This window comes from Muscardinus avellanarius (genome assembly GCF_963383645.1).
Source record: "Muscardinus avellanarius genome assembly, chromosome: 6".
NCBI classification, from domain to species: domain Eukaryota; kingdom Metazoa; phylum Chordata; class Mammalia; order Rodentia; family Gliridae; genus Muscardinus; species Muscardinus avellanarius.
The window spans coordinates 59345960-59372958 of record NC_137791.1 but is presented as its reverse complement, the minus strand read 5'-3'; the positions used below and the strand labels follow the sequence as shown (position 1 = coordinate 59372958).

Genomic DNA, 26999 nt, shown 5'->3' with positions numbered 1-26999 from the left:
GTTATTGAAGGTGTATTTTGCTTAGGGAAAATATACCTTTTTTTTTTTTAAAGACTCAGACTTCTAGTTAATTAGAGAAACACTTTTTTTCTTTTTAAGCAGTTTATTACGATTAAGGTCACAGTATAAAAGTCTAAATTCCCTAACAAAGAAAAGTCACATCTTTGATTGTAAATAAATAAATGGATAAATTGAAAAGAAAGTGGATACTTCATCTGAATGGGTTGGTTTAAGACACTTTTTAAAGGCTCGGGAAAAGGTTAAGATGTAATGAACTTTAAAAATGTGTCATTTGGGAAAGATTCATTGCTCACTTGCTTAGTTCAATGCAAAGTATGAGATAAAAGTTTTGCAGAATTTAGCCTTAGCCTTTAAGAAGCTTACAATTAACAAAAGATATAAAATATTTATATATCTTTCAATACAAGAAATCATTGGATAAGTGTTATAAAAGACACAAACTGAATGCCAATGGTATGTAATGAAAAGTGTTTAATTTTATTAGTAGTGATTGAGGAAGGCTTTGTGGGTGGACTTCGAACTTGGTCATTAAAGTTAAGATTTTAAGAAGCATCTGTATCTGAGAAAAAGTCACTTCAATACGCAGAAAATTGTGGTCGTGTCTTATAGCGACTAAAATAGTGAAAATATCTCTGAACATTTTTGTTTGGCAGGCTCTGGAGTATTATATTACATTATAATAACATTATACCATTTAAAATTCTCAATAGCTCATAATATAATGATAAGGGTTAATTTTATAGATAACATTTTATATATGCAGGCTATACTCCAACTGCTTTTTATGTATATATCACCTAATTTAATGCTCATAATATCCTTCTGAGTTTTTAGTATTTCTATTATTATTATTGCTACTAAGTTTGCTATTATTACAGATTAAGAAAACTGAAATGGTGCAAATTCAAGCAATGTCCCATAAATCAAGAAGTTCAGTCGCTGGGCATGGTGGCCCACACCTATTTTAGCACGGGAGGCCAAGACAGGAGGATATCAGGTTCGAGGACAGCCTCAGCAACTTAGTGAGGCCCTCAGCAATTTAGCAAGAAGAGACCAGGAGGCTAATACAGAATTAAGTCGAAATGGGCTATCCTTCATTTAAACCAGGCTACTCCCACAGCTGGTTAGGGAAACATAAAGAAACATGAGACACAGGAAAGGTGAGAATGAAATTAAAAATTTCAAAATCAAGTCTGTGTCATTCCATACCAGTTTCATTTTGATCACTACCCAGAAAACAGCCAAGATAATATAATCCCTTGCCTAAAACATCTGTATTAAGTGAGAAAACTGCCTTACTCAGGGATGTGGAACAAAAGGAGGCGAAGGGAAAAAGTAGGATATGGTTTTGAGTCACTCTTTAAGGATATCATTTCAACATTCGACAACACCTGAAGTATTGTGGGAGGTAGAGAATATGAAAGAGTCATCCAGTGCCTTGACCATTAGGTCCTTGTTGAGTGTCTTTTGAATATCACCGTCAAACTGAAATCGTCCAGTAAGCTAAAGACACGAAATAGATTCATGTCTAGGACTGTTACTGAATCTAATAGCTGTTTTATATACCCAACATAAGAAGCAATAGCAGTGTGGGATGCTGGCACCAAGGACACGCCCTACTGTTGTGAGAGCCTATCTGCCCCAGAGGCTCCCCCACCAAAGACCTAGCGCTCAAACACCCCTCTCTACCCATAGCACTGAATGGAGCTATGTCCAACAAATCCACAGACATTTGCATTCCTGCCTGGCCTAAGGTTACCCAGGGTATCGTGAGAGCATAGGGCTTTTAACCTCACTCAGGGCAAGGATTCTTCTTACTAAAGTAGTTCATGTCAGGGAAGGGAGGGGGGAGGAAATATAGGCAAATAGCTGTACAAATAAGCAAGGTACTTTCTGTTTAAATAGCAACTATGTGGCTCAACAAAGCAAACTTCTCAGGCTTTTTGTTCACCTTAAGTTTTATTTCTTCATGGATAACATTGTTTACTTAAGCTCAAACTGATTATCAGGTGTTTTTTTTTAATTTGATACTTGAGGAAACACATCACTATGAATGTTGTAGAAAAGAAGGCTTCAAATATTTTCAAGTATTGCAAAGTGATTGCTTATGTTATTCCACTGAGTGATACTTCAGAAAAAAGACAATGATGTTTATTAGCTTTCTATTATGATTCTTTAAAAATTGATTAAAGTAAATTCTAGTTGATGAAGTTTTACTTCATAACTTGAAAACAAAGCTGATATTTATCATGGTTTGTGAAGGAGCAAATATGTTTAAAATGCTACTTTTACTTGTTTTGGGTTACCAACTAAAAATAAATATTTTATTAATTCTTAGAAAATTTTGAAGTACAGTTTATGTACATCAGAAAATTAAAGCTGAAATTCTTTATTTTTTTAAATATGGCACTAATCTAGTAATCCTTCTACATAGCTTTAGCATAGCCTTGTTAATATTATCAGAATAAAATCTTTATTGATAGTGAGAAACTGATACTGCCCCCAGATCAGTCATAAATATTTAAATAAATAAATATTATTCACCAATCATAAATAAAAAACACATGCAGACAATTGTCATAAGAATATACATAAATGGAAAATAAACATAAGAATTGTATAACATTATAAATCCCAAGGGAAATTCAAACTAAAACTACAATGACATATTAATCTGCACCCACTAGATTGGCCAGTACTGTTTGTCTGCAAGGATGTGGCAGAATAGCATTTCTTGTACTTTGCTGGTTGGGATATGTAATTTAAAGCACATTGGAGAATTTGGTATTTTGTTTTTTGTAAAGTTAAATAACCACCTATTGTGGAATTTTATTGTGTATCTATAATATGTTATCATCCATTTCCCTTCAAAGAAATGATAATGTATATCCATAAACAAATTCTTGAATGAGATTAGGTGTAAGCTGTGTGTAATGGAGCACACCTGTAATCCCAGTACGTAGAAGGCTGAGACCATGAGGATCACAGGTTTAAGGACAGCCTCGGCAATATAGTGAGCCCCTCAGCAACCTAGAGAAATCCTGTTTCAAAACAAAAAGTGAGTTAGGATGTAGCTTGGAGTTCAATCCCCAGTCCCACATACACACACAGAATAGGTATAGCAGCATTATCCATTTATATTCAGATTGTAAAATACCCAAATGAGTTTCAGAATTTTGTGTGTTCATTCAATGGAATGCTTATTATTCAGCAATAAGAAGCAATAAATTATTGAAATATGAGCAATATAATATTGAATGAATCCTAAAATTGAAAAGAAAAATGTATACTATATTATTCAATTTATAAAGAACTCATAACATATAAAACATTGTGATACAAATCAGAAAGTAGTTCATCTGTATCTGAGGTAGATTTTCTGTAAAAAGACCTAAGATAAATTTCAGTGGTAATGAAAGTGCTTATTCTTTTAAGTGGTATTATTCATGAACACACTTTTTTTATTTGGCTTTTTATTTAATTTTTTCTCCTTTTGTGCTTTTTTGTGTGCATTATAGTCTCACATCATAATAAAATCTTATTGACAATGACATACATGCACACACTCTTGGTGTCCCCTCCCCATTTTCCTCCCTCCCAAACCAGAGTACCCAGATTGTTGTTGGTATATATCCACATGTATACACATAGTCTATGGTAGTATTTCTATTAATGAACCTAAGTCTTCCTCCACCCCTTCCCTTGTATCTCCTCCCTGGCTCCCCTGAGGTTTATCCTCATTATCTGGAGTCTCTCTTGTATCCCAATTACTCCCTATCCGGCACACATTAAAGAAAACATATGATTCTTCACTCTGTGATTGGCTAATTTCACTTAATATAATGTTCTCCATGTCCTTCCATTTTCTTTCAAAGGATGTAATTTTATTGTTCTTTATTGCTGAGTAGAATTCAAACTAAATATTGAAGATCTATTTATTTTATTGTATGTAAATTAAAATTTAATAAAATTATAATAAGGGATAACTCATCAGATATTTGAAGACAAAAAATCTAAAACAAAGAGGGAAAGAAAGGATAAAAGGGAAAATTCAATTATATAACTTATCAGAACTTCAAACTGAATGGCATGATCATTTAGAGACTTTGAATTCATAAAGAAAATATGAGAATATGGTGAAAACTAAGAACTAAAACTTATAAATATATTAGAATAACTGAAAGATATTTTCAAATACTGGGTCCACATGCATGAACCATGGAATCTAGAATCTGAATTTTTTGCAAGTTGGGCCAACATATAAGTGTATATATGTTGAGTGAGTGTGTGTGTGTGTGTGTGTGTGTGTGTGTGTGTGTGTGTGTGTTGTGTGGTGCTATGGATATAAGGGATAGAGATTGAACGCATGGGGCATTCTACCTCTGAACTCCACTCCCAGCCCATTTTCATTTTTTATTTGGAAATAGAGACTTACTAAGTTGCTGAGGGCCTCCTTAAGTTCCTGAAGCTAGATCCTGAGATCTTCCTATCTCATCCTTCCAAGTACTGGGATTACAGCCATACACCACCATGCCCAGCTCAACATAAATTTTTTAAACTCCCCAGGTGATTCTAATACAAACAGCTTTATTCCCTGATGAGGCATCAGTAAACAGAAAATTTCAGCAGATCTTCTCTTGAGAATCTTTGATTGTTAACACTGTTGTCCCTACAAGAATATTCTAAGAAATCACAACTCATTACTTCTCTTTCTTTCCTTTTTTCTCATTTTCTTTCTTTCTTTCCTTCTTTTTTTTTTCTTTTTTTTTAAACTGGAGATTAAGCCCCGGGGCATTCTATCTCTGAGATACCTCTCAATTCTTACTTGTTTGCTTGTTTGTTTGTTTGTTTGTTTGTTTGTTTAAAACAGAGTCTTACTAGGTTGCTGATAGTTTTCCTAAGTTATTGACACTATTTTCAAACCTGTGATCTTACTGACTCAGACTATAATGCACCACACCCTGCTTATAACTAATTACTTTTTCAAGGAATTTTTTCTCTTTTGTACATTGAACATTCCAAGTTGACAGAAAGTTTTACTTTTAAAAAAATGAAAACAAATACATTGGATAGATTGAGTCATTTTCTGAAATAATAGAACATAAGTAATTTATAATTATTGTTTTATATTGATATAATTTTTATATTGATAAGTAAAGAAAATGACTATACATCCCTGAACCTACTATAGTTTTTATGCTTAAGCATTAAAAATAAATTATAATTTTTCAACCTGATGTGCATATCAGATAAAACAACTCTCTGTGTTTATTTATCCCTTTTCATTCTAGTTTTCCAGTCTCTCTGTATATGTACTGACACATTTATTGATCAAACAAAATGTCACATGTTATCTTTTCATTATAGACAGGGGAGACCTTTGAATCTCTTTAGCAAATATGAAGCATCATATCCATTTTCTTTTCTCATTATTTTTCCTATGATTTAAATTACATCTTTAATGTGTCACAAATTATATTGGCCAACTCTTCTAATTTTGAATTATCCTGTTTCCATAGTATGCTATTCATATTTCTAGACAAATGCTTTGCTTAGCATGCTATTAATATTTTTAACCAAATGCTTTACAAGAAGTGTTGTCAAATAGGGGGTATAATTGAAATGGGATTATGAGGAATAACTGGTAGCAATCCAAGGAGAATCAATATTAGAATCTAAGCAAAAACTTGAGATGGATGTACTAACCCATGAATATGTTCCAGAATTAAGAAGTCTTACAACTGGCACAATATAGTAACCATAAAGTTATGAAAGGAGCTGCTCCTTAGAACAAAAAGAAAATCAAATAGTTTGCTTTAATGGAACAATTCTATTTTCAGAGTATTGATGAGAGAAAATTTATATTCAGGGATCATAGAACTGGAAAGAAGATTGACTAGAAGGGCACAAACTATAAATTTGAAGTACTCTTCAAATAAGCTACATGGCTTTTAAAAGTCTTTGCCTAGGAACAATATTCCATATCCTTGTACTGGGAAGGATATGTTTGAAATCTAGTAAGAGGGATCCAGTTTCAGAGACATCCTCATTTCTGTTCAATTCATGCATTGCCTTCATTCTCAGACAGGACTATAGGCAGTGCTGACCTCAAGCATATCCTTACAGATTATTATACTAAAAAAATGCCTTTTATTCTTTTCTCTATTTATTCTATATACAGCTTTATACCCAAATAATGAGACATATGCCCTGTTGGGTCTCTTGCCAATCCTTGAACCCAGTCATTCTGTCAGGGATATGGAAGGTTCAGAATTTTAAGGCCTGAGTTTCATAATGGTCTTTCAATGGGAAGTGGGCACATATAGACACATGTACTTGTTTCTTCTGTTTGAAAGAAATTTTGTTTATAAGACAAATATTATGGAAATTAAAACAATTTAAACTCAAGATTTTTAAATCTTTTTTTATTTTATTTTTAACTTATATATGTGAAGATTGAGCCTAGGGACATTCCACCACAGAGCCACACCCACAGCCCTTTTTATTTAATTTTGAAAGAGTATATAAATTACCACGGACTGGTCTGGGAAACTGCGATCCTTCTGTCTCAGCCCCACCAAGAGTGGGTGCCAAAAGTGCATAGGCATGACCAGCACATATGTTTAGCTGAGTGTGCTTATTCCATCTTGCTTGTTTGGGTCAGCTAAAAATTATTTTATGGAACTGGGCATGGTGGTGCATGCTTATAATCCCAGCATTCAGGAGGCTGAGATCAGAGGATCTCAGTTCACAGATAGCCTCAGCTACTTAGTGAAGCCCTTTGCAACTCAGTGAGACCTTGTATCAAAAATAAAAATAAAATAAAATAAAAATTAGAGCTGGGCGTGGTGGCGCATGCTTATAATCCCAGCATTCGGGAGACTGAGACCAGAGGATCTCAGTTCTTGGACAGCCTCAGCTACTTAGTGAGGCTTCCACAACTTAGTGAGACCCTGTATCAAAATAAAGCGTGGTGGCGCACACTTGTAATCCCTGCACATGGGAGGCAGAGACAGGAGGATCGCTCAGGATCGAAGCCAGCAGCGCTGGCTTAAGGGACCCTGTTTCCAAATTTCAAAAGTATAAAAATAGGTCTGGGAGTGCAGCCCGGAGATAGAAGGGTTTCCAGGAACCCCAGTACCACCAAAAATAAATAAATAAATAAATAAATAAATAAATAAATAATAAAAATAGGGCATGGGGTGTAGCTCAGAGGCCAAATACTCCTGGGTTCCATTTTCAACCCCCCCCCACATACAAATAAATAAATTAAATTAAATTAAAAAGTAAAAATTAAGAAATTAAATAGGGCTGGGCATGTAGCTTGGAGGTACAATTCCCCTGGGTTTCATCCCTAGTACGGTAATAAAAGAAAAAATTATTTTATGGTCTTAGCTATTCTGACTTTTTTATATAGCTTCAGGATAGTCTTTTCTATTCTACAATGAGATTGTTTAACATAAATAAGTCTCCACCATAACTGTTAATTTATCTCTGAAAATCAGAAACTTGAATATATATACAACATTGATAATGTATCTTATCATGTAAAGGACCAAATCAAATATTACAGGTAGAAATGAATACTTTCTGACACCCATGTGCACAAAAGCAAAGAAAATTTCAATTTCAGGAATTCATGAATGAGTTATTTTTGAGCTGTTCTTCACAGAGAGGATATTAATTTAATGATCCCAAATTAAGGATCAATATATTGTCAAGTGACCCAAGGTACCCATTATATCACCCTTTTCTTGCAACTTCAGTGCCCCTTAGGAGGCCATTTTGAAGCAAAATTAGATGACCCTTCTCATATATCTCTACAAAAATCACAACATTTATTTCATGTATGTCTTGATGTAGGTTTAATCAAGGTCCATAAAATGGACACATTCCTCTTAATTGATTGCAAATGTTTATGGTTACCCTGAGGGTGTTTTCAAATGTCTGATGACTATGACTTTCTCTCTTGACAGTCTTAAAGCTGTTTATTACCCATTTGGAAGCTGTCCAGCTTTGAGTTCTCTCATTTAAATCAGTGTGCATCAATAAGCATATAATTAATTCAAGCAGCTTATCGAATTATTTTCTTTGCATTAGTATATAGTACTTCCAGTAGGTAATGATCATGTATTTTTCTATTTTGGATTTCTTTCTCAGCAAAGTATCCTTTAAAATATTGATCAACATTACTCAAGAGATGGCTCTCAGACTGAAGTATTGTGATCTTATGCTCAAATCCAAGTTCTTGTCACATACAATCTCTCAGTGATGGGTCATGATTGGTTGACTATATCACCTCAAAATCTAACATAGCCTATTATTATCCTTATATGTAAATATATAGTAAAAAATCACAAATTCCAAAATATTTTCACTAAATAACTCCAATATTTCAAGTGAGATTTCTTCTAAACAAAATTTTAATTATTTTTCAATGTTGGAAAGATTTATTTTCTGTTTGTTTTTTTGGTGTGCGGTACTGGGGTTGGAAACCAGAGTCTTTTCCACCCCAAGGCTACACTCCCAGACCTATTTTATACTTTATTTGGAAACAGGGTCTCACTAAGTTGCTTCAAGCCTCATTCAGTAGCTGAGACTGGCTTCAAACCTGTGTGAAATTATCTATAGTATTTACTTTGTTATTTATATGTTGGAAAAAATCTATTTAGCTCAATGATGTGTATTATATCCAGCAATAAAATATAGCCCTGCTTGTCAAAAGAAAAAAAGGAAGGGCAAGAAAGTCACAAGGTCCTAAATTTTATTATAAGTTTGGCATACTGTCATGATTTCAGAAATGCAAAGATTGGTGGAATGCCATGTTGAAGTCTTGTAGCTCAAACTGAGGTCTTCAGTGCCTTTAGTGATAGAAATGATTAAATGAGCCTAATCTACTCAAAGGAGAAGAGATAGAGGAAAAAATTAAACATGAGAATTTAGTGACAGTTTCTGTTCTCATTGAATTCAATGTTTTAAAGGTAATATTTAAATACAGAGATACAGAATGTGAATTACTATTTTGATATATTCCAGTAAATGCCAACACATTGAGCTCAATTGCAACTGTAATTTGGAAACGGAGTAGTATTACAAGATCCCTCTATCTATCTTAATTGTATCTGTGTTGTCATACCTGGTTTATGCACTACCCTCCCTGAGAGCAAGGGTTGTGTTACTCAACATTGTCTTCCAAGTGCCCTTCACAGTGATTGGTACATGGAAAGCCAAGATTCCATCCAAAAATGATTTGAATGCTGACTACTAGTATATGAGTCACACTAGAGTGTGATATATCTGATTTAAAGATGACACTCTATTGATCTCTTATTTCTGGTTTGTCTTTTTTTTGGTTTCTTTTTAAGGTCAGTTTAGAAATACAATTATGCAGTAAATTCTAATATAGACTAGAATTTTTCTGCTCTAATCTAATTCACTATAAACCATTTTTAGTAGAAAGATTAAAATTAATCATACTTTAGAGATCATAATAAAGTCATTATTTTATAAGATTTAATAAAATGAATCATTAAGTTTCAATCATCTACTACATCTTGGAGGACTGTTGTGAGAAGCTGGCCTAAGCAGGTAACACAATTTAGATATCAGAGAAATTGATAATTGATACAATATTAAATTCTGAAGATGTTATATAGATTAACCTTTATTTCTCATGAACATTTTCTTCCATTTTTTTTTATTTTTCCATAGTAAAATATAGTAGAGGAAAAGTAAAAACCGATAGTTTTTTTTTATAGGGGTTAGTAAAATCTTGACAATGAAAATGTACTTTACATAGAAATTTGTAGCTTAAAGCCTACTTTAGTATTTCACATGCTCTATTTGTTTTTATCAGAAAAAAACAATAATTAGGTTAAGCATTTTTTGTATAGAAAGTTGAAGAAAGTTACTGCTTCTCTGATGATTTTGTCCTTTGCTCCATTGCCTTTACTTGGAATTAACATATTAACACACACACACACACACACACACACACACACACACAAATACACACACACACACACACAAATACACACACATATTTTAGGGGGAATACTGGAGATTGAACCTAGAGAAATCCTACCTTAGAGCTATACCTCAGTTCCATTTTAATTTTAATTTTTTTATATTTATTTATTTTTTTGTTTATTTATTATTATTATTTTTTTTGGTGGTACTGGGGTTCCTGGAAGCCCTTCTACCTCTGGGCTATACTCCCAGACCTATTTTATATTTTTATTTGGAAACAGGGTCTCCAAACCTCCGCCATCCTCTTGTCTCAGCCTCCCAAGTGCAGGGATTACAAGCATGTGCCACCACACCCGGCTTAATTTTTATTTTTGAAACAAGGTCTTACTAAGTTGCTGAGTATCTCTATAAGCTTCCAAAGATGGCCTTGAACCGGATGTCCTCCTGTCTCATCTTCCCAAATACTGGTTTTACAGGTATGTGTCACCACGCCCAGGATAATTTTCTGCTTACATATTAGGTCCTCTCCTACACTTGAAGCACCTGAAAGACAGAAGGTACACCTTTATCATCATCACCAAACTACCAGATGCTGGTTTAAAAAAGTAATGTGTCAGCCAGGTGTGGTGGCGCACGCTTGCAAACCCAATATTTAGAAGGCTGAGACGGGAGGATCATGGTTTGCAGACAGCTTCAGCTGCTTAGTGAGGCCCTTTACAACTCAGTGAGACCTTGTTTCAAAATAAAGAAGTAAAAAATAGGGCTGAGGGTGTAGCTCAGAGGTAGAATGTCCCTGGGTTCCATCCCCAGCACCACAAAAAAGAAAATAGATATTGATCAAGATTCTTTCACATATCACAGAAGCTCTCTTCAATCTAGCTGCAGATTTTTTTTCCTTTTTCTTTTTCTTTTTCCTGATTGACTCATGTAGTTGGGAAGCTGAAGGTGGCAACACTGAGTTACCTTGGTTTCACTTTAGCTACATTCTCACTAGATATACTGCCTCCTGAAATCTCAAAACCATATCATTACAAGTTGGGATACAAAAGCAAGACCATTTATTTTGCATTATCTCTGCATCAGATTTCAATTTCTGTTTGAGTGTTGTGACTAGCATGGCATATTGTTATTTGAACAAAGAAGAAAAATACTGAGAAGATAAAAACAGAGGCTATCAACTATGAAATTTATTCCTAGTGAACAGGGCTATGTGGGTAGCAGAGTGTGGATCCAAACCTGGTTTTCTGGCATCAAATTTAAGTCATTTCCCCATTAAAGGTTATTTTGTTAAGGTAAGATGGAAATGTTGACTAGGAATTATTTAGAAGTGTTTTTCACATCAATTTCTCTGAAAACCATAACATAACTTTTGACTCCATAAATGTGAGGAAAAATTTCAGCATAGATTCTGATCTTTTTTCACCCAGTCCTTCTTCAAAATTGGAGGGCTTATTCCCAGTGCTGTTGGAAGTACTAGCAGCTAACTGACCCCACTGAAACACAGCCCCCCGTCTCTGCTGGTTCTTCCTCTTCCTTCTCTTGTTGCAAGAGTATGGATTCTGATTTCCAAGAACAAACCCTAAGCACCTTGCTGTTCTCAAATCTACATCTCAGAATGATATCCTTTAAAAGCCAACTGTCTACAGTTTGGTGTTATTTCCTGGGCCTAAACGATAACTAGAGTTTGACTACTAAATGAAAACTAAGATGATTGGAAAGGTATTTATGTGTTTATTATGTTTCTTGATAATTTTATTTAAATTGTTTTGTGGGAATTGAACACAGGAGTATTCTACCTCAGAGCAACTCTTCTAGTCATTTTATTTTTTATTTACTATGTGTCTGAGGATCTCAATTCTTTTCCATTTAAATAAAATACATGCATTAGAAGGTTAACATGTGAATACGTGTACCTAACCTTCTTATTTAATCCAGATAGGGGAAAAATTCACCAAAAGCAGTAACAAAATAAAAATCTGAGTTCTTCAGAAACTACATTTAAGGGAAGCAAGCAGATTAGACTAAACTACCATAATCAAGAATGTGTGCAGAATGTTCTGGGTATGTAATTTATTGGGGAATAAGAAGAAGTATAATCTTTACGATTTTCTCAAAAGAATCTGTGGCTCAAGAAAGGATTAGAAATTGGAATATGGATTCCTGAACTGTTTTAAGACCCCTCAGCTGAGAAATTCTCTGGGTTTTGTCCTGTGTTTTGAGTGAAGTTGAGCTAAGAAATCTTACCCAGATGATTCCAAAATAAAATTCTGTGGAGCAAAATTTGAAAAATACCTAGTTAAGGATAAAAGTAAAATTTTATATCAATTCCTATTTCTGGTGTTATCAAAGCATGGCATAATTAGAGGCTTAACTCAGTTCTGTAGGTGGAAAGTCAGATGTGAGATCTCAAGTGGCTAAAACCAGATGTTGGTGAGACCGGCTCCAGCGGAAAATCTATATGTTGGCCTTTTCCAACTTCTAGAGGCCATCCACCCATCCGCTCATCCACCCACCCACCTCTTTTTCACTCATGCTCTTCTCTGATTATCTTCAAAACATGTCAGCCCATTTTCCAGCGTCCACTTCTCTTTGTCTATTCACCTCTACTTCCCTCCCCCAACTTTTGGGGCCAGATGATTATTCTTGATCCCCCCACCTGGGATGACCTATATCCTTTAAGGTCATCTGATGAACAACCCTAACTTCCTCCTTGGCTTTGATTGCTCTTGGGTGTGTAACTGAGCACATCACAGATGTCAAGTTTAGGATGTAGGTATTTCAAGGAGGCCAGTGTTCTGCTGACCACAAGTTTCTTCCTAGTCCACAGGCAAAAAGCTTCTTCTCTTCTCCCTCCACCCCTACCCAGTCTCATGTTTAAAAACTGTTAACAAGCCTTCTACCGCTTGCTGTTATGTAATTATCTGGATGTGGAATTAATAATTGCTGACAACTACTGAAACTATTTAAACTTCCCATTATCAATAAATAGCACCTTGTCTCAGGTGCTGCAGGTCTGGCAGCTCCTTGAGGTCAGGCATCATGTCATTTTTATCTCTGTAACTCTTAGAACTAAGCTTGCATTGACTGCCAACTCATCAGCATCCAGATAATGAAGCTGAATAATTGTGATGTTATGTTCGTGTTTAATTAACACAACCAAAGGCCTACTCTCTTCTTTAATGATCCTTTTACACAGAGGAGCTAATGTCTTGATTCAGATTCTTCCCTCATCCCATTTACTAGTGGCTACTTATCATGAGTATTTAGTGTCGTTTACAGAGAAGCAAAACAATATTATCTGACACTTGTACCCCAAAAGTCTACCTGGGATTTTATGCTGGCTGTTTTTATCAGTGACTCCAAGGCAATCTGGCATATTGATGGGGAAACAATAGCCTCTTAACAGTTATGTTAAGTTATTGGATTTTGTAAATGCATGCATGCACACCACGCGCGTGCACGCGCGCGCACACACACACACACACACACACATACACACACACTAATTTAATCAATGAATGTTTCTATATAATATACATGTCTCCATTTATGGATCAGAAAATTTTCAGATTTTGCAATCACATATCTAAGAAATGACTACCAAAATTTCAGAGTAAGGAAGCAAAGAAAGAACAGTGATCTTTGAGATTATCATATCACTTTCCCAAAATAGCAATACTTACCTTCTGATAAAAAATAAAAGCTAAAAACATATTATATTGCTTTAAATAGGGAAGCATTTACAAGCTCAGTTTGCATCAGACTCTCTAACAAGTCTCTTGCAAACTTGAACTACATATGCTTCTCCATGTATAACTGCTCATTCTTTTGCCAGATCTTCTACCTAAAGCTTTCAGTAGATGAAGACTGGATTTATATCAGCCATAGTGGCTTATGCCTGTAATCCCAAGAGGATTGAGGCTGAAGCAGGAGGCTCGCATGTTCATGGCCAGCCTCAGCAATTTAGAGAGGCCCTCTGCAACTTAGTGAGACCCTGTTTTCAAAGATTAAAAAATAAAATAGGTCTAGGGGTATAATCTACCTTGGTTCAATACCCAGTACCATGAACACACACACACACACACACACACACACACACACACACACACACACTGGATTTAAAATAAAATCAAAATATCTGTGTCCCCACTGGTCTACATAATCTGCCCATCCTTCTCCCTCCAGCTTTACTGTCTTTTTGACTCCTTTAGGTTTTTCAAACACAAACTAGCCACTGTCCTGGGGTATTTTGTCTGCTATTGTCTTCTCTCCCTAGCTCTGCCTGGGTAATGTCTTTTCATCCTTTGGATCACAGTTTTAAATACCAGATAAGATGTCCTTGAATATTCTAACTAAAATAACTATCCTGTCATTACCCACCAGAGTACCCTAATTGTTTCCATCCAAGCACTTAGTGTGATTTGCATTTGTTAGTGTTTGTTTATTTGGTTATTATCTGTCTCATTGTGTGGCTGGGTAGTCACTGCTGTATTAGCACACACAATGTATCCACTATTCAATAAACAAATTTCTCAAAGTTAGGATATGAGATTGCACTGGCATTTTCTCACTGTGATCAGGTTTCATAAAGCACAAGTGATCTGGGATTTTACTGCTCTAGTCATGTGGTGTTTTCTGAACATCTCACACCTATTTCAATGTATATTTGGGTTTGTCTTGTAGTTAGATGGACATTTAAGTAATTCAAATAAAAAGATTTACAATTCAAAATTTAAATTATGCTCTGAAATATGTTCTTTTTTTTATGGTACTGGGTATTGAACCCAGAGGCATTCTACCTCTGATCTATACACCAAGATGTATTTTAAGTTTTGTTTTGAAGCAGGGTCTCTAAGTTGCTGATGCTGGCCATGAACTTGAAATCCTCATGTCTTAGCCTCCCAAGTACCGGGATGGCAGACATGTAACACCACTCCCAGGTATAATATATTCTAAAGATACATATTTTTCATACAAGATGGGGCCCAGATTTTTATATTTTTAAGAAGTTTCTTAAGTGATTCTTATTCACACAAAAGTCTGAGAACACCTGCTCAGTGTGTTCATAGTCCTGATATAATATTTTATCTGAGTTTATCAAGTTCTATCAGTTAATGTCTTGTTTAATCCATATGATTTTTTAGGTACTTTCTAATTTGAATATTTAATGAATGCAAATAATACCTTTATTTTCCAGCTCTATTTTCTCCTTTTATTTTTGAGTTGAATCTTTTGTCTTTTTAACCTGACATCTTGGGTTTATAATATAATTAGGAATAAGGAATATCAGGAAGAATTTATACAGGATCCCTGTTCTGAAGTCTGAGTCATCAAATAGCTGAGCATATACAGTATTTGTAAGAATGGTTTAAAATAAAAGAAATCATAAAAAGGCACATGGCTTTATTAATTTATTAACCTTGCAAATATATAATTTTATTATGAGTGCCATTTTATAAACTTCTAGCTATTTCTTTTCTTCTTATGGGCCTATTTATTGCTCTTTCATTAATTATTGCTTTTGAAATGCAAATTTCTTGTGCATGCAGCCACACACAATTAGAGATTTTGAGATACAGTTTACTCATATTAAGTTTCTAAGTTCTATTTGTTTCTTATCGTTACCAATTATTTTCCTTTAAATATTTTATGCCATGGACATATAATGAAAAATATCACTTTTAAAATAGTCAAAACATCTTCTGTATTAAATTATATTATGCCAGGCACACTTTCCAATAATTTATCAGTTTAGATCCCTTCTATAAGCATTTAATAGCACTAGACAGAAACATTAGTAAAATTTCAGGTGATTATGACTGAAAGTAAACAGCCAGTTCAAACTCGTAATAGCTTTATTTAGAATAGATTTTACTCTCTTATTTAAATGTGAAGTGGACACTGACCTTTTTATTTGATAACTTTTCGGAACTCTACATATTTTGGAATGGGTATGCAAATATTTTGCAGGTAATCATATGTTCAGTGTTGTATAATGTTTTCTAAAATCCTAAAATATATTTTTAAATTTTATTTTTATATTTGGTAAATTTTTCATACTCCTTAAAAAATAAAATTTAAAAATACCTATCTTCTACAAGGCTTTTTAAATTTGAATTGAGGCAGTGCTCATCAAATAGATTAAAATTTTCTTTGTAATCTCAGTGACCTAAAATACTTTGATGAAACTTTTTCAAAACACTCTATCTAGATTATAAATGTCAATTTAGCAGAGAGTGGTGGCACATGCCAGTACTTGAGAGATTGAGACAGGAGGTTCATAGGTTCAAAGCTAGCCTCAGCCACATAGTGAGACCCTGTTTCAAAATAAAAAGAATAGGGTGTGTAAACCAGAGGTAGAATGCTCATAGGTTCAATCCCTAGAACAACAACAAAAATTAATTTAGTGATGTTGCTGCTTATTTTAAGAAATGTTAGTATTCTTGATTCGGATTTATCTGTTTTCTATGATATTCCTTTACTCTTTAATGTCCAAGAAGATAGGGAATGTCCTTTTCTTCTTCCACATTTTACTTTAGAGAAATGAAGTTCCTCTCTATTTTATTCAACCTTAATGCAAAATTTTCTAGCATTGAGATAACTTAGAATACCATGTAAATCAAAATGCGGTTTTTAAATTCCTAATTTTTTATGTAAACCCATTATTCCTGCTAAGCCATAATGATATTGGAGAGTTCCATCTGATACACAGTAATTTTAAACAGGCTGCAATGTTGAATAATAAACAATCCTGGTATAACTGAGATCATTTTTTGTCTTTGTTCTGAGTTGTAATTCCCGTTTTGCTGGGCTTTTGATATTTCTAGATATACGTGGAATCCAGGAGTTTCTGGACAAAGTATCTCAGCAGGGAATGGACGTTGCGCTACAGAAGGTAGAAAACAACATCAATAAAATGATCACCACACTCTTCGATACCATGAGAATAGAGGAATTGAATCGCTATCGAGACACTCTTAGGCGAGCTATCCTTGTGATGAATCCTGCCACAGCTAAATCTTTCATTAGCGAGGTAAGTAAGTAAAAGTCTCCTGGGGTGGGGGTGGGGTGTAAAGCTTAAATACTTTGGAACAGACCCCACAGAGGAGATGAGCATTATGAGCAGAGTGAGGGAATTAACTGCTCAACCCTCATTAGCACTAATGGAGGTAGCACAGTGAATTCCTTGCTCATCCCATTTACCCCATACTGTCCAGTTAATTCCTGAGAACATGTGTATGTATATATAGTTAGGCACAGAGCCAGGACAATTATAGAAGTCTTAACGGAGCTTAAAAAGTGCTGTTGGCCTGAATGAAGCTAGCAAGTTCAAGAATAAAACTACAAGTGTACAGTTAACCGATTCTTCAATTTGGTTGCAAGTTAAAATTTTGCTTCTGAGTAAAGATTTACTTGAATCAGGCTGTGATTGCCTAGCAAGATTATGTTTACAAAAACATGTAGCAAATTGACTTCTGCACTGGAAACTCTGTACCAGGACAATTAAAACTGTCTGAAACTGCAAAACAATGACCACAACACTTCACAAGGCAGCATCTTCAAGTTGTTAATTTTATCTGCTTATTTGGTTAGGAGCTCTAAAACTTTATAAAATACAAGGCTTTCTAATGATTGCTATTAACATCTCTAGATTTTAAAATGTTTATCAATACTATGTAAAGGATTATTGTGTTAGAACTGGGCATGACATTACATATGTTAACATAATGATTTTTTTTTTAATTTGGTGATTTTGATTAGTATATTTTTCACTTCACCACAGTGGTTCCATTAGTTTCTAAAGTACTGCTAGATGCCTTCAAATTAAGAAAGTGTTATGAATACTCTGATAGTCTGTCATATCATTGCTATTAAGGAACTTGGAACAAAATATAAATCCCTAAAAGAGAAAAGGTTATAGAAATTATCAATAATATTAACTTCTGATTTTAATACAAAGTTTTGTTATGCAGTTTAAGAACAAATACAGAAGTTTGACCTTTTGAGTTTAGCAAATGACTTGATGAATCTCATTGAACCACTTGACTTTTTCATAATAGAAAGAACGTTTCCATTTTCAGAGTTGGTTCTTTCCTTGGATAAGCACAAAAAACCTTCTTAGAACATATAAAAAAGGTACATAGAGACATTAAATAGAAATGTAAAATTGCATTAATGAAATTGCAAACAAATCTACAGTCATTTCAGAGAAGACCTCACTAAAAAGGCACATTTGAACTGGACTTTGTATCATGGGTAGAAATTCACAAAAGAGAAGTGGTAAATAACAAACAGGTATTAGTTCATCTAATCCCCTTTCTGGTTATGAGTTAGGAGAAAGTTACTTAACACTTATGACTCCATTTTGTCATCAATAAAGTGAGAATATGTTTGTTGCTTTGACCATATTGAGAGTGTAATGTAGATTAATGAAATATTTTAGAGTATGCCTCAAAAAGTGGTAGGGAGGAGGCCTAGCACTTGTAGATATTCAATATCTTTCTAGTGGGTAGTTCAATTCTTGACACATAGCAAATGCTCACACACACACAAAAAAGAAATTACTGCAAAAGTGAAAATGTCAGGATGAGCAAAGACACAGGTCCTGGTTGTAAGGTCAGTGTAGAACAAGTAGTTTGGCACAGATTTAAGGTAAGAGACATGAAGAAGAGCAGTGGCACACACTGTGTGAAACGTGGATTTACATCACCTGGCAAAGGCCCTTGAGTGCCAGAGCAATGCTTTGTCTTTAGTTAGCATGTAGAAGAGATGGGCTCAGAAGAGGGATGACATGCTCAGGACTTTTGCCACAGAGAGCCTATAGTTTGTGGGTTTTGGGTGTGGTCTCCCCCTTTCAGACAGAGACATTGGTCTATATAAGACACAAGGCCTTTGGAGAGATCCACTCAGGGCCAGATTGTCTGAATTCAAGTGGCCAGAAGATGGAGAACCAGATAATTGTGATTTTTTTTTTTTTTATAACTAGGTCCCAGAAGACAATTGTGTAGTACTGTTTTTCTAAAGATTCCTTAACAAAACACTATTAACTGTGTGTCTTAAACAATGGAAACTTAACTGTTTTACAGTTCTGAAGGTCAGAAGTTTCAAATCAGGATATTGGCAGAGTTGGTTTCTTCTGAGAGCCGTGAGGGAAGGAACATCTTCTCTCTCATAGATGGCTGTCTCCTCCTTATATTCCTTCTCATCTGCTTCTCCCCACTTGGCTGTATGTCCAAACTTCCCCTTCTTTATGATACCAGTCATTTTAGATTAGGGCTCACAGTAATGGCCTCATTTTAACTTGATTGCCTGTGTAAAGATATTATCTCCAAATATGGTCACATTCTGAGGTACTGGGTCTTAGGACTTTAGAAATTTTGGTGGGAAAGGGGAATGATGCCATAGACTAACCCATAACAGATGCCATTAATGGTTATGAGCAAATATAGCTGAAGTGTAAAATTGAGAGTTCAATTTCAAAAGTGTGAAATTAAACAAATACTATTTGAGTGATTATCACTGTCTTAATAGTTATTTTCTTTTCTTACTACCTTCTTTCCCAAGTACATTATAACCAATGAACTCATTTAATTCTCATAAAAACCCTTTATCAGTATTTTGTTTTACAAATAAAGAAACAGAACATTAATTAGTGAAGATTAGTAGTGGGTACATCTGGGATTGATTTCAAGCACTCTGCCTCCAGACCCTATGTGCCTGACCACAGTTTCCAGAAAGGGTGTTTGTATACGAATCACTAGAGTCACAGACAAAGATCAGGGTTAAAGAGGTAGGCTTTTTTAAAATTGATTTTTGTATCCGGCTTATCCACGTTACTGTGCTAGGCATTAGTGATGCACTGATGGTGAAGATACACCCCCTGTCTTTGAGTTTCCAGTTTGATACTAGAAAAGGAAATCGAGAGTGTCAGCATTATAGGTGCAGCTATGTCAGAACCCACACAGCTACCTGAGCTTCAGAGCCACCTGTAACAGGGAGAAGCTGCTGGGAGACAGATTGCAGGAGTAAAGTGTGTGATCACGGAGGTATCCAGGAAGGAGTGTGGCATCAGTAGCAAGTGAAGGAGGCACTGCTTGAGTTGCTCAGTAAGAGACATTTGGAATTGGATCAGGCAGAGAAAAGAGGGAAGGACATGTGAAGTGGCAGGAACTTCATGTACAGAACCAGAGTCTGGGAATGGAGCAAGAAGGAAAAGGACCAGTGAAATAATGGCTGGAGGTGGGTGTGGTGAGCACCCTGGTAATGAAAGTAAATGTAAATTATGGATGATTTTTAAAAGACCTCTGTGATGAATTCCAGAAACAGAGAAGTGTTTCACTTTTAGAAGTAACAAGCTGCGCCTCTTTGTATAAGTCTCAGGATGGTAACTAATGAAACTGTAGAAAGGAAAAGGAATATTGATAAGATGCCAGGGTGGTAAAACACATGAAGCTCTACAAAGGAGGGGCTACTCATGACAAATAACCTAAAACTGCTCTTTCAAAGATAGATGAAATTAGTTCAGACTTTGCTAAATGAATTTTCTTTGATCATCCTTGTATTCTTATGATCTGTTTCAACAAATATAACTTTTATTCTTTTGGCAGTACTGGGGTTGGAACCAGGGCATTCTACCTCCAATTTATGCCCCAGCCCTATATTTTATTATTTATTTTGAAACAAGGTCTCACTGAATTGCAAAGGGCCTCACTAAGTAGCTGAGGCTGTCTGCAAACCCAGATCCTCCTGTCTCAGCCTCCCAAGTACTGGGATTACAAGCGTGCACCACCACACCCAGCTTCAACCAATATAACTATGACTTGTATTTTTATTTTGGTCCCAGGCCTTCAACCTAATTCTCTTTTTCTCTTCTATATACTTCTTTCTTCCTTCATCCTTCTTCCTTTCCTTCCTTCCTTCTCCTCCTCCTCCACTTTTTTCTACTCCACCTCCTCCTCCTTATCTCTCTATTTTTATGATACAGCAGATTGAATTCAAATGTAATCTACCTCCAAGCTATACCACTAGCCCTATTTTTACTTTTATTTTTGTTTTGAAATGGGTTCTGGCTCATAAACTTAAATAACTCTATCCAAATCATCACTTCTAATGACTTATTTCTTCTATCTTTGTTCCCATTCACATAGCATCAATGTTTATTATTTTTCCTGAGAGACTTCTTTACTTTCCCTAACTCAGCCATCATTTTTGTTCTAGTACCTTGTCTTTCACAGTCACTAACTGATGTCTCCAAATGCTAAACAAGTTTGTTCCACAGTTGTCTCCACAGTTGTCTCAATCTGTAATGTAAGAATGACAGAAAGAATTTGAGCTATCCTCACTCCATGCTAAGCTGGCTACACAGTTCTCTGATCAGCATGATGCTTCCCGATAGATACCCCCAGCTTGCTCCTATCCTCTCCTGGATCCTAGGAATGCTTCCCCTATTTAGGCAACTGGTCAACCCCATCTGCTTTAGAACCACAGACAAATAGCAATAACAATGAGTACCAAAGAACACACTAAGATTATGGAAACACAAAGAAGAATAATTCCTGGATTAGAGAATCACTCAGTCCAGTAGAAGAGGCAGGCTTATGACTAAATAATAAAATATAAGAAAAAGATACTATCATAGTAATGGATAATTAGTGATCCTGAAGTCTCATAAGAGAAACAACTCTGCAGAGAGGATGGCTAAGGTCAGGACAGATTTCACAGAGAAGGTATTGTTGTTGTTGTTATTGTTTCTTTTTCACCAGAATCTTGAAAACAATGACAATTTATCAGAAAATAGCAAACAGAGAGAGAGAGAGAGAGAGAGAGAGAGATAGAGAGAGAGAGAGAGAGAGAGAGAGAGAGAGAGAGAGATCAGATTTTACTAAGGGTTTTACAAAGAACAGGAGTCCTTGTATCTGTTTCTTATCTCTAGTTATTTCAAAGATAAATTGCTTACATTTTTTGAGGTACTGGGGATGGAAGCCAGGGACATTTTTACCTCTGAGCTACACCCCAAGCCCTATTTTTTACTCTTTATTTTGAAACAGTCTCTTTTAATTGCAAAGGACCTCACTAAGTAGCTGTGGCTAGCTGAGAGTCTGTGATCCTCCTCTCTCAGCCTCCCAAATGCTGGCATTACAAACATGTGACACCACACCCAGATGTATTTGCTTATTTTTCATTTTTAAGTTGTATGCTTTTAGAATATCACATGCATTTACATATCCAAAATTTCAAAGGTTTAAAAGGTTCACCTTCTGCTACTGTTCCTCAAACACTTGATTCCCTTTTCATGAGGAATAACAATGTTCTGTGTGGCATGTCAGGTACATAGCAGACACACACACACACACACACACACACACACACACAGTCTTTCTAACAAAAATGGCGACAAACTAGGTATAAAATCTCTTTCTAATTATTTCTTACAACATCTAAGAGAGTATTTCCTTGAGATATATGAAGTACTCTTCATTATTTGATTGTTATATAATATTTTACTGATAGTTTAAGTCACTCCTAGATTTTTTTCCCTGTTATTAGTTATGCTGGTAAATGATTGTTTTTTTCTTTCTTTTCTGATATGATAAATGAAAATTTAGTTCATTTATTTCATCCACACTCACACCTCTTCTCAATACTTGTAATTTTAAACATTAAATTCGACCCTTAAACATTAAATTAGACCTCTAAGCATTCATTCCTATTTCACTTACTACAGACAACATAAGATTCTTTTACTTTTCTTCCGCTCTTCTATTCTTAACTCTCAGTATCCACGGGTTTACTTTTACGTAGTGTGTTAGAAACGTATGTCCCCTGCTTTTCAACCATACCTAAAACTTTCATACCTTATCAAAAAGTTGATTCTATAAGATGAGAATCTATATATGTGCTTATGTTTTCACCACTGTACATACTTTTATGGCACAATAAAGTTCAAGATCTAATTTATGTTTAAAGTTTCTCACTTAGCTTCAGTTTTTTACTTATGTCTTTTCTTCTATTCTCCTGAATTTATCATTTTGGCTGCTTAAATTCTGCATTATTGTCTTTAATATAAATCTCCAGAGTCCCTGTTCCCTGACAAGAGCCTTTCCTCTCAGTGCCAGTTCTTCCCTGCTCTGTTTCCAGCACTTTCTTCAGATCTGATCAATTTTAGTGGGTCAGATCCACAAACTCCTGTATCCATATGTTATCGTTTCTTTTTTTTGCCTGGAATTATCTTCAAGTAACTACTTCTTAAGGAAGTGTGTGTAGGAGGTAGAATTTATCATTATTTTCATAAATGAAAATATGTTTAGTCTAACTTTATTGGTGAAATTTCTAAATTAAAAATCATTTACCTCAGAACACTGACAGAGCTATTTCTTTGTTCTCTGCCTCCCAATTACTTAAATTGAGCAGATGAGACATTTTCAGTTAATTGGAGATAATGCTAGATTTTGCATGTATGTGTTTATGTGTTCTTTTATCTAGATTGATAAGGCCAACATTAATTATTCTAATTTACCTCTAGATAGTCTACTTACACCTATTTTTAAGAAAAGGACCCTATAGTGTTTTTGCCTATGGGTTAATTTTACTTCTAGGAACATTCTGTACATTAACAATGTGAGAAAACCCTGTGAGAATCAACATGCATTTACGTATAGCCAATCCTCTTCATTTACTGATTCTGTATTTAAAAATTTGCTTACATAAAATTTATAATTCCAAAACCAACACTTAGGGATACATTTTTGGTCACTTATTTAGTGAACTAGTAAAATTTGAGTTTTCCAAAAGCCCATATTCACAGATAAGTCCAAGCAAAGTCATACTCTTCTTTCTTTTTTCATATTATAAATAAATATCTGTCACAGTCCATTAGGCCTACTTTTGAAAATTGTATGTCTTTTTGGTGATTTTGTTGTTTAAAATGCCCTCCAAACACAGTGCTAAAGTGCTGTGTAGTTTCCTTACACACAAGAAAGCTTTGATGTGCCTTACAGAGAAGTTGGCTGTGTTAGATCAGCTCTCCCTTCAGGCATGAATTATAGTACCATTGACTGAGTTCACTGCTAATCAATCAGCAATATGTAATAAAGAACCTTTAAATACATATGCATTGAATCAGAGTCTTGCAAGAACCATATCCCATATTTCCCCTATGAGCAATAAGACAATCCTCACTAATTTCATGTTACAGAGTTTTTAGAGAATATAAGTCCCGCAAATGACAAGAATTGCCTATCCTCTCAGACTCTCCAGGTCCCCACATTACTCTTACCCCCTGTTCAGGTTGGTGTTTCTAAGTAGAACGACTTCTAGAACTTGGCAGGGCTGAGGTCTCGACTCAGCTGCTGCATCTGTCCCTTAGGATGACACCTGGTTTACACTCCTGCCACCAGGCTTCATCACGTATCATTTTTTCCTTTGCATTTCTGTTTTGGTAACTTACATTAAAATACTTTTTTTGTCCTCTTTCATTTTTCTCACGGTTGTTCTTTTATATACTTAGTCAAGTTATATATTTTAATGGAATTGGGGGGTGATTCTTTTTAACCTTCTTCAGTTGTGAATTCCAAATCCTCCCCCACCCTGGATTTACAGAAATTAAACCCAAGTATAAGGGACTTCTAAAGAAAATTGTTGTAGTTTGTAAGACATAATATTAAATCATAGCATGTTAGATTTCGAAGGAATATCATGTAACATTTTGGCCAATTCAGAATTTACAGCTGAGAAAATTAAAGGTGTCTTTAGATCTGGTCAATGCTGTCCTGTAACCCCCTCCGGCAATGTTCAGCACTCCTGCAGGAGGTGCTGATAGCAGATGGTAGGGAATACTCTGAGTCTGAAACTCATAAACCAAGTTTTTAGGGGGTCAAGTGGTAAAGAGAAATATTTGTAGAGATGACTTACTATGAGTTACATGACGGACAGAAAGATGAATGAAGCAAGAAAGATGTGGATGGATTGAGGTAAGAAAGACAGAGGAACAGGAAGTTATGGGGAAGGCATAGAGACAACCAAGTTTAGCAAGTACCTCCCACAAACAGAAGAAAAGGGGAGACATTCTGGTCCAAGAGGTGAAAAACAAAAGTCCCAGCTCAAGGATCCTAATATTTTATAAATGGGCATGGAAAGTTATTGAGATGTTCAAAGGAAATGTTAACTTAAAAGTCAAAAGAATAAATTCTAAAAAATACCATTGTTCTTTAATTATTAAGGGAAAAAATCGGCATATCAATTCTGTTTGCATCTTTATTTTTCTGTCCCTGGAGCAATAATGTGACATTGAGTTAATTGTGCCTCCTTTGAAGTCTTAAAATTTAAACATTAAATGTCTACAGTTAGTGCTCCACCTCTTATTCAGAAGTTTCAAAGCTTTAAGAATACTGTAGCTATGTGCAGCTGAGTAACTGAGCCTGCTGTGATATCTGCAGAAAACTGTTATCACAGTATACCCATAAGTGTCCTTGAAATGATAGGTAAAGCAAGAGTGTTCTTGTGGCTTGATTTTAATTATGGATTGGAATGATGTTTTGAAAAACACACTTTTCCATGAGAATAATGTTTCATTGGTGGTTGTATAAATTGTACTTTTTCTGGAAAGGATACAAAATTTCTATTTAAAATAGAATTTTTCATCTGGGGTCTTTAGTTCTCAAACTGGATGAGAAGTATCAATTCTTAGAATTCTAACAGGAAGATTTATTACTTATATATCAATGAAGATAATTTCCAATTGCATTTTTTCTTTGAATTTTCAAAAAGGAACAATAAGAAAGAAGTCATCTCATTTCTTAAATCTACTTTATGACAGTTTTATTCTATTGTACTAATTATATCCCAGGTTCAGAAAGAATTTTGATCTTGTGAAACAACAAAAGAGCAAAATTACTTACTTCAAATATGTAAACAGCCTTCCAGAAATAAATATCAGGGAAAGTTTAGAGAGCAAGAGAAGATAACATGACTCAATACATATATGAGATTCCTAGTCATCAAAAGGGTACTCTGTATTCAAATTACTGTAATACTTGCTTAATAGTTATTTAAGTAATACATTTTCCCAAAAATAATTATTTGGAGACATTAAGTAATGTATAGTTTTAAAGATGAAGCTAGCCGGGCGTGGTGGTGCATACTTGTAATCCCCGCACTTGGAAGGCCGAGACAGGAGGATCGCACAGGTTCAAAGCCAACCTCAGCTACGTAGTGAGGCTCTCAGCAACTTAGTGAGACCCTGTTTCCAAATAAAATATAAAAAGCGGTCTGGGAGTATAGCCTAGAGGTAGAAAGTCCCTGGGTTCTACCCCCAGTACCACACCAAAAAAATAAATAAATAAATAAAGATGAAGCTATTGATATATTTATCACATGATATCATATGATCATTTTTTCTCAAAATGTATCTATTGAAGACAAGTGTCTCTAAGGATACTGTGTTGATAGCAAATTGCTATATATTTTAAAAAGAGATGCTTTAATGAAATATACATAAATGAAAGAGCATAAATTATAAGTTTATAACTCAACAAATTTTCATAGAACCAGCATCCAGTTGAAGAAGCAGATCATAACTAGCATTCTTTTTCCTCTCCCATGACCCTGGTTTTGACCTCCCTGAAACCTTTCTGACTTCTAACATGATAAACTAGTTATGACTGATTCTTAGTGGTCTGTGAATAGAATTGTATGGTACTTTATGATATTGCGCCTGCTTTCTTCTGCTAAGCATTATATTTATGAGATTCAGCCATGATGATGTATGGAAAATTAGTTCTTTATTTTGATTACTTTAAAGTATTTCATTGTACCAATATGCCACAATTTAGGTAACTTCTGCTGCTGATTTTTCTAGTTTGATACATCACAAAAAGTAGTGTTATGTAATTTTTGTGAGTATGCATGCATTTTTGTGGAGTTTAAACCTAAGAATGAAGTAACTAGCTTAAAAGATATATATAAGACATGTCATGTATTCATGATGATGCTTTCAGTTTTCCAAAGCCCTG

At 34.9% G+C, this 26999-nt stretch overlaps 1 protein-coding gene across 3 annotated transcripts in view; it reads left to right on the top strand.

The window, feature by feature from the left end:
• The window catches only part of GRID2 (glutamate ionotropic receptor delta type subunit 2), a gene marked incomplete at both ends in the record, with an annotated part of 1485932 nt that overhangs the window by 721854 nt on the left and 737079 nt on the right, over window positions 1-26999 (top strand). For all 3 annotated transcript variants that reach the window (XM_080697615.1, XM_080697616.1, XM_080697614.1), the window contains one exon: window positions 16818-17023. In XM_080697615.1, the coding sequence (XP_080553741.1) occupies window positions 16818-17023 (206 nt within the window). The remainder of the gene's footprint in view (window positions 1-16817; window positions 17024-26999) is intronic.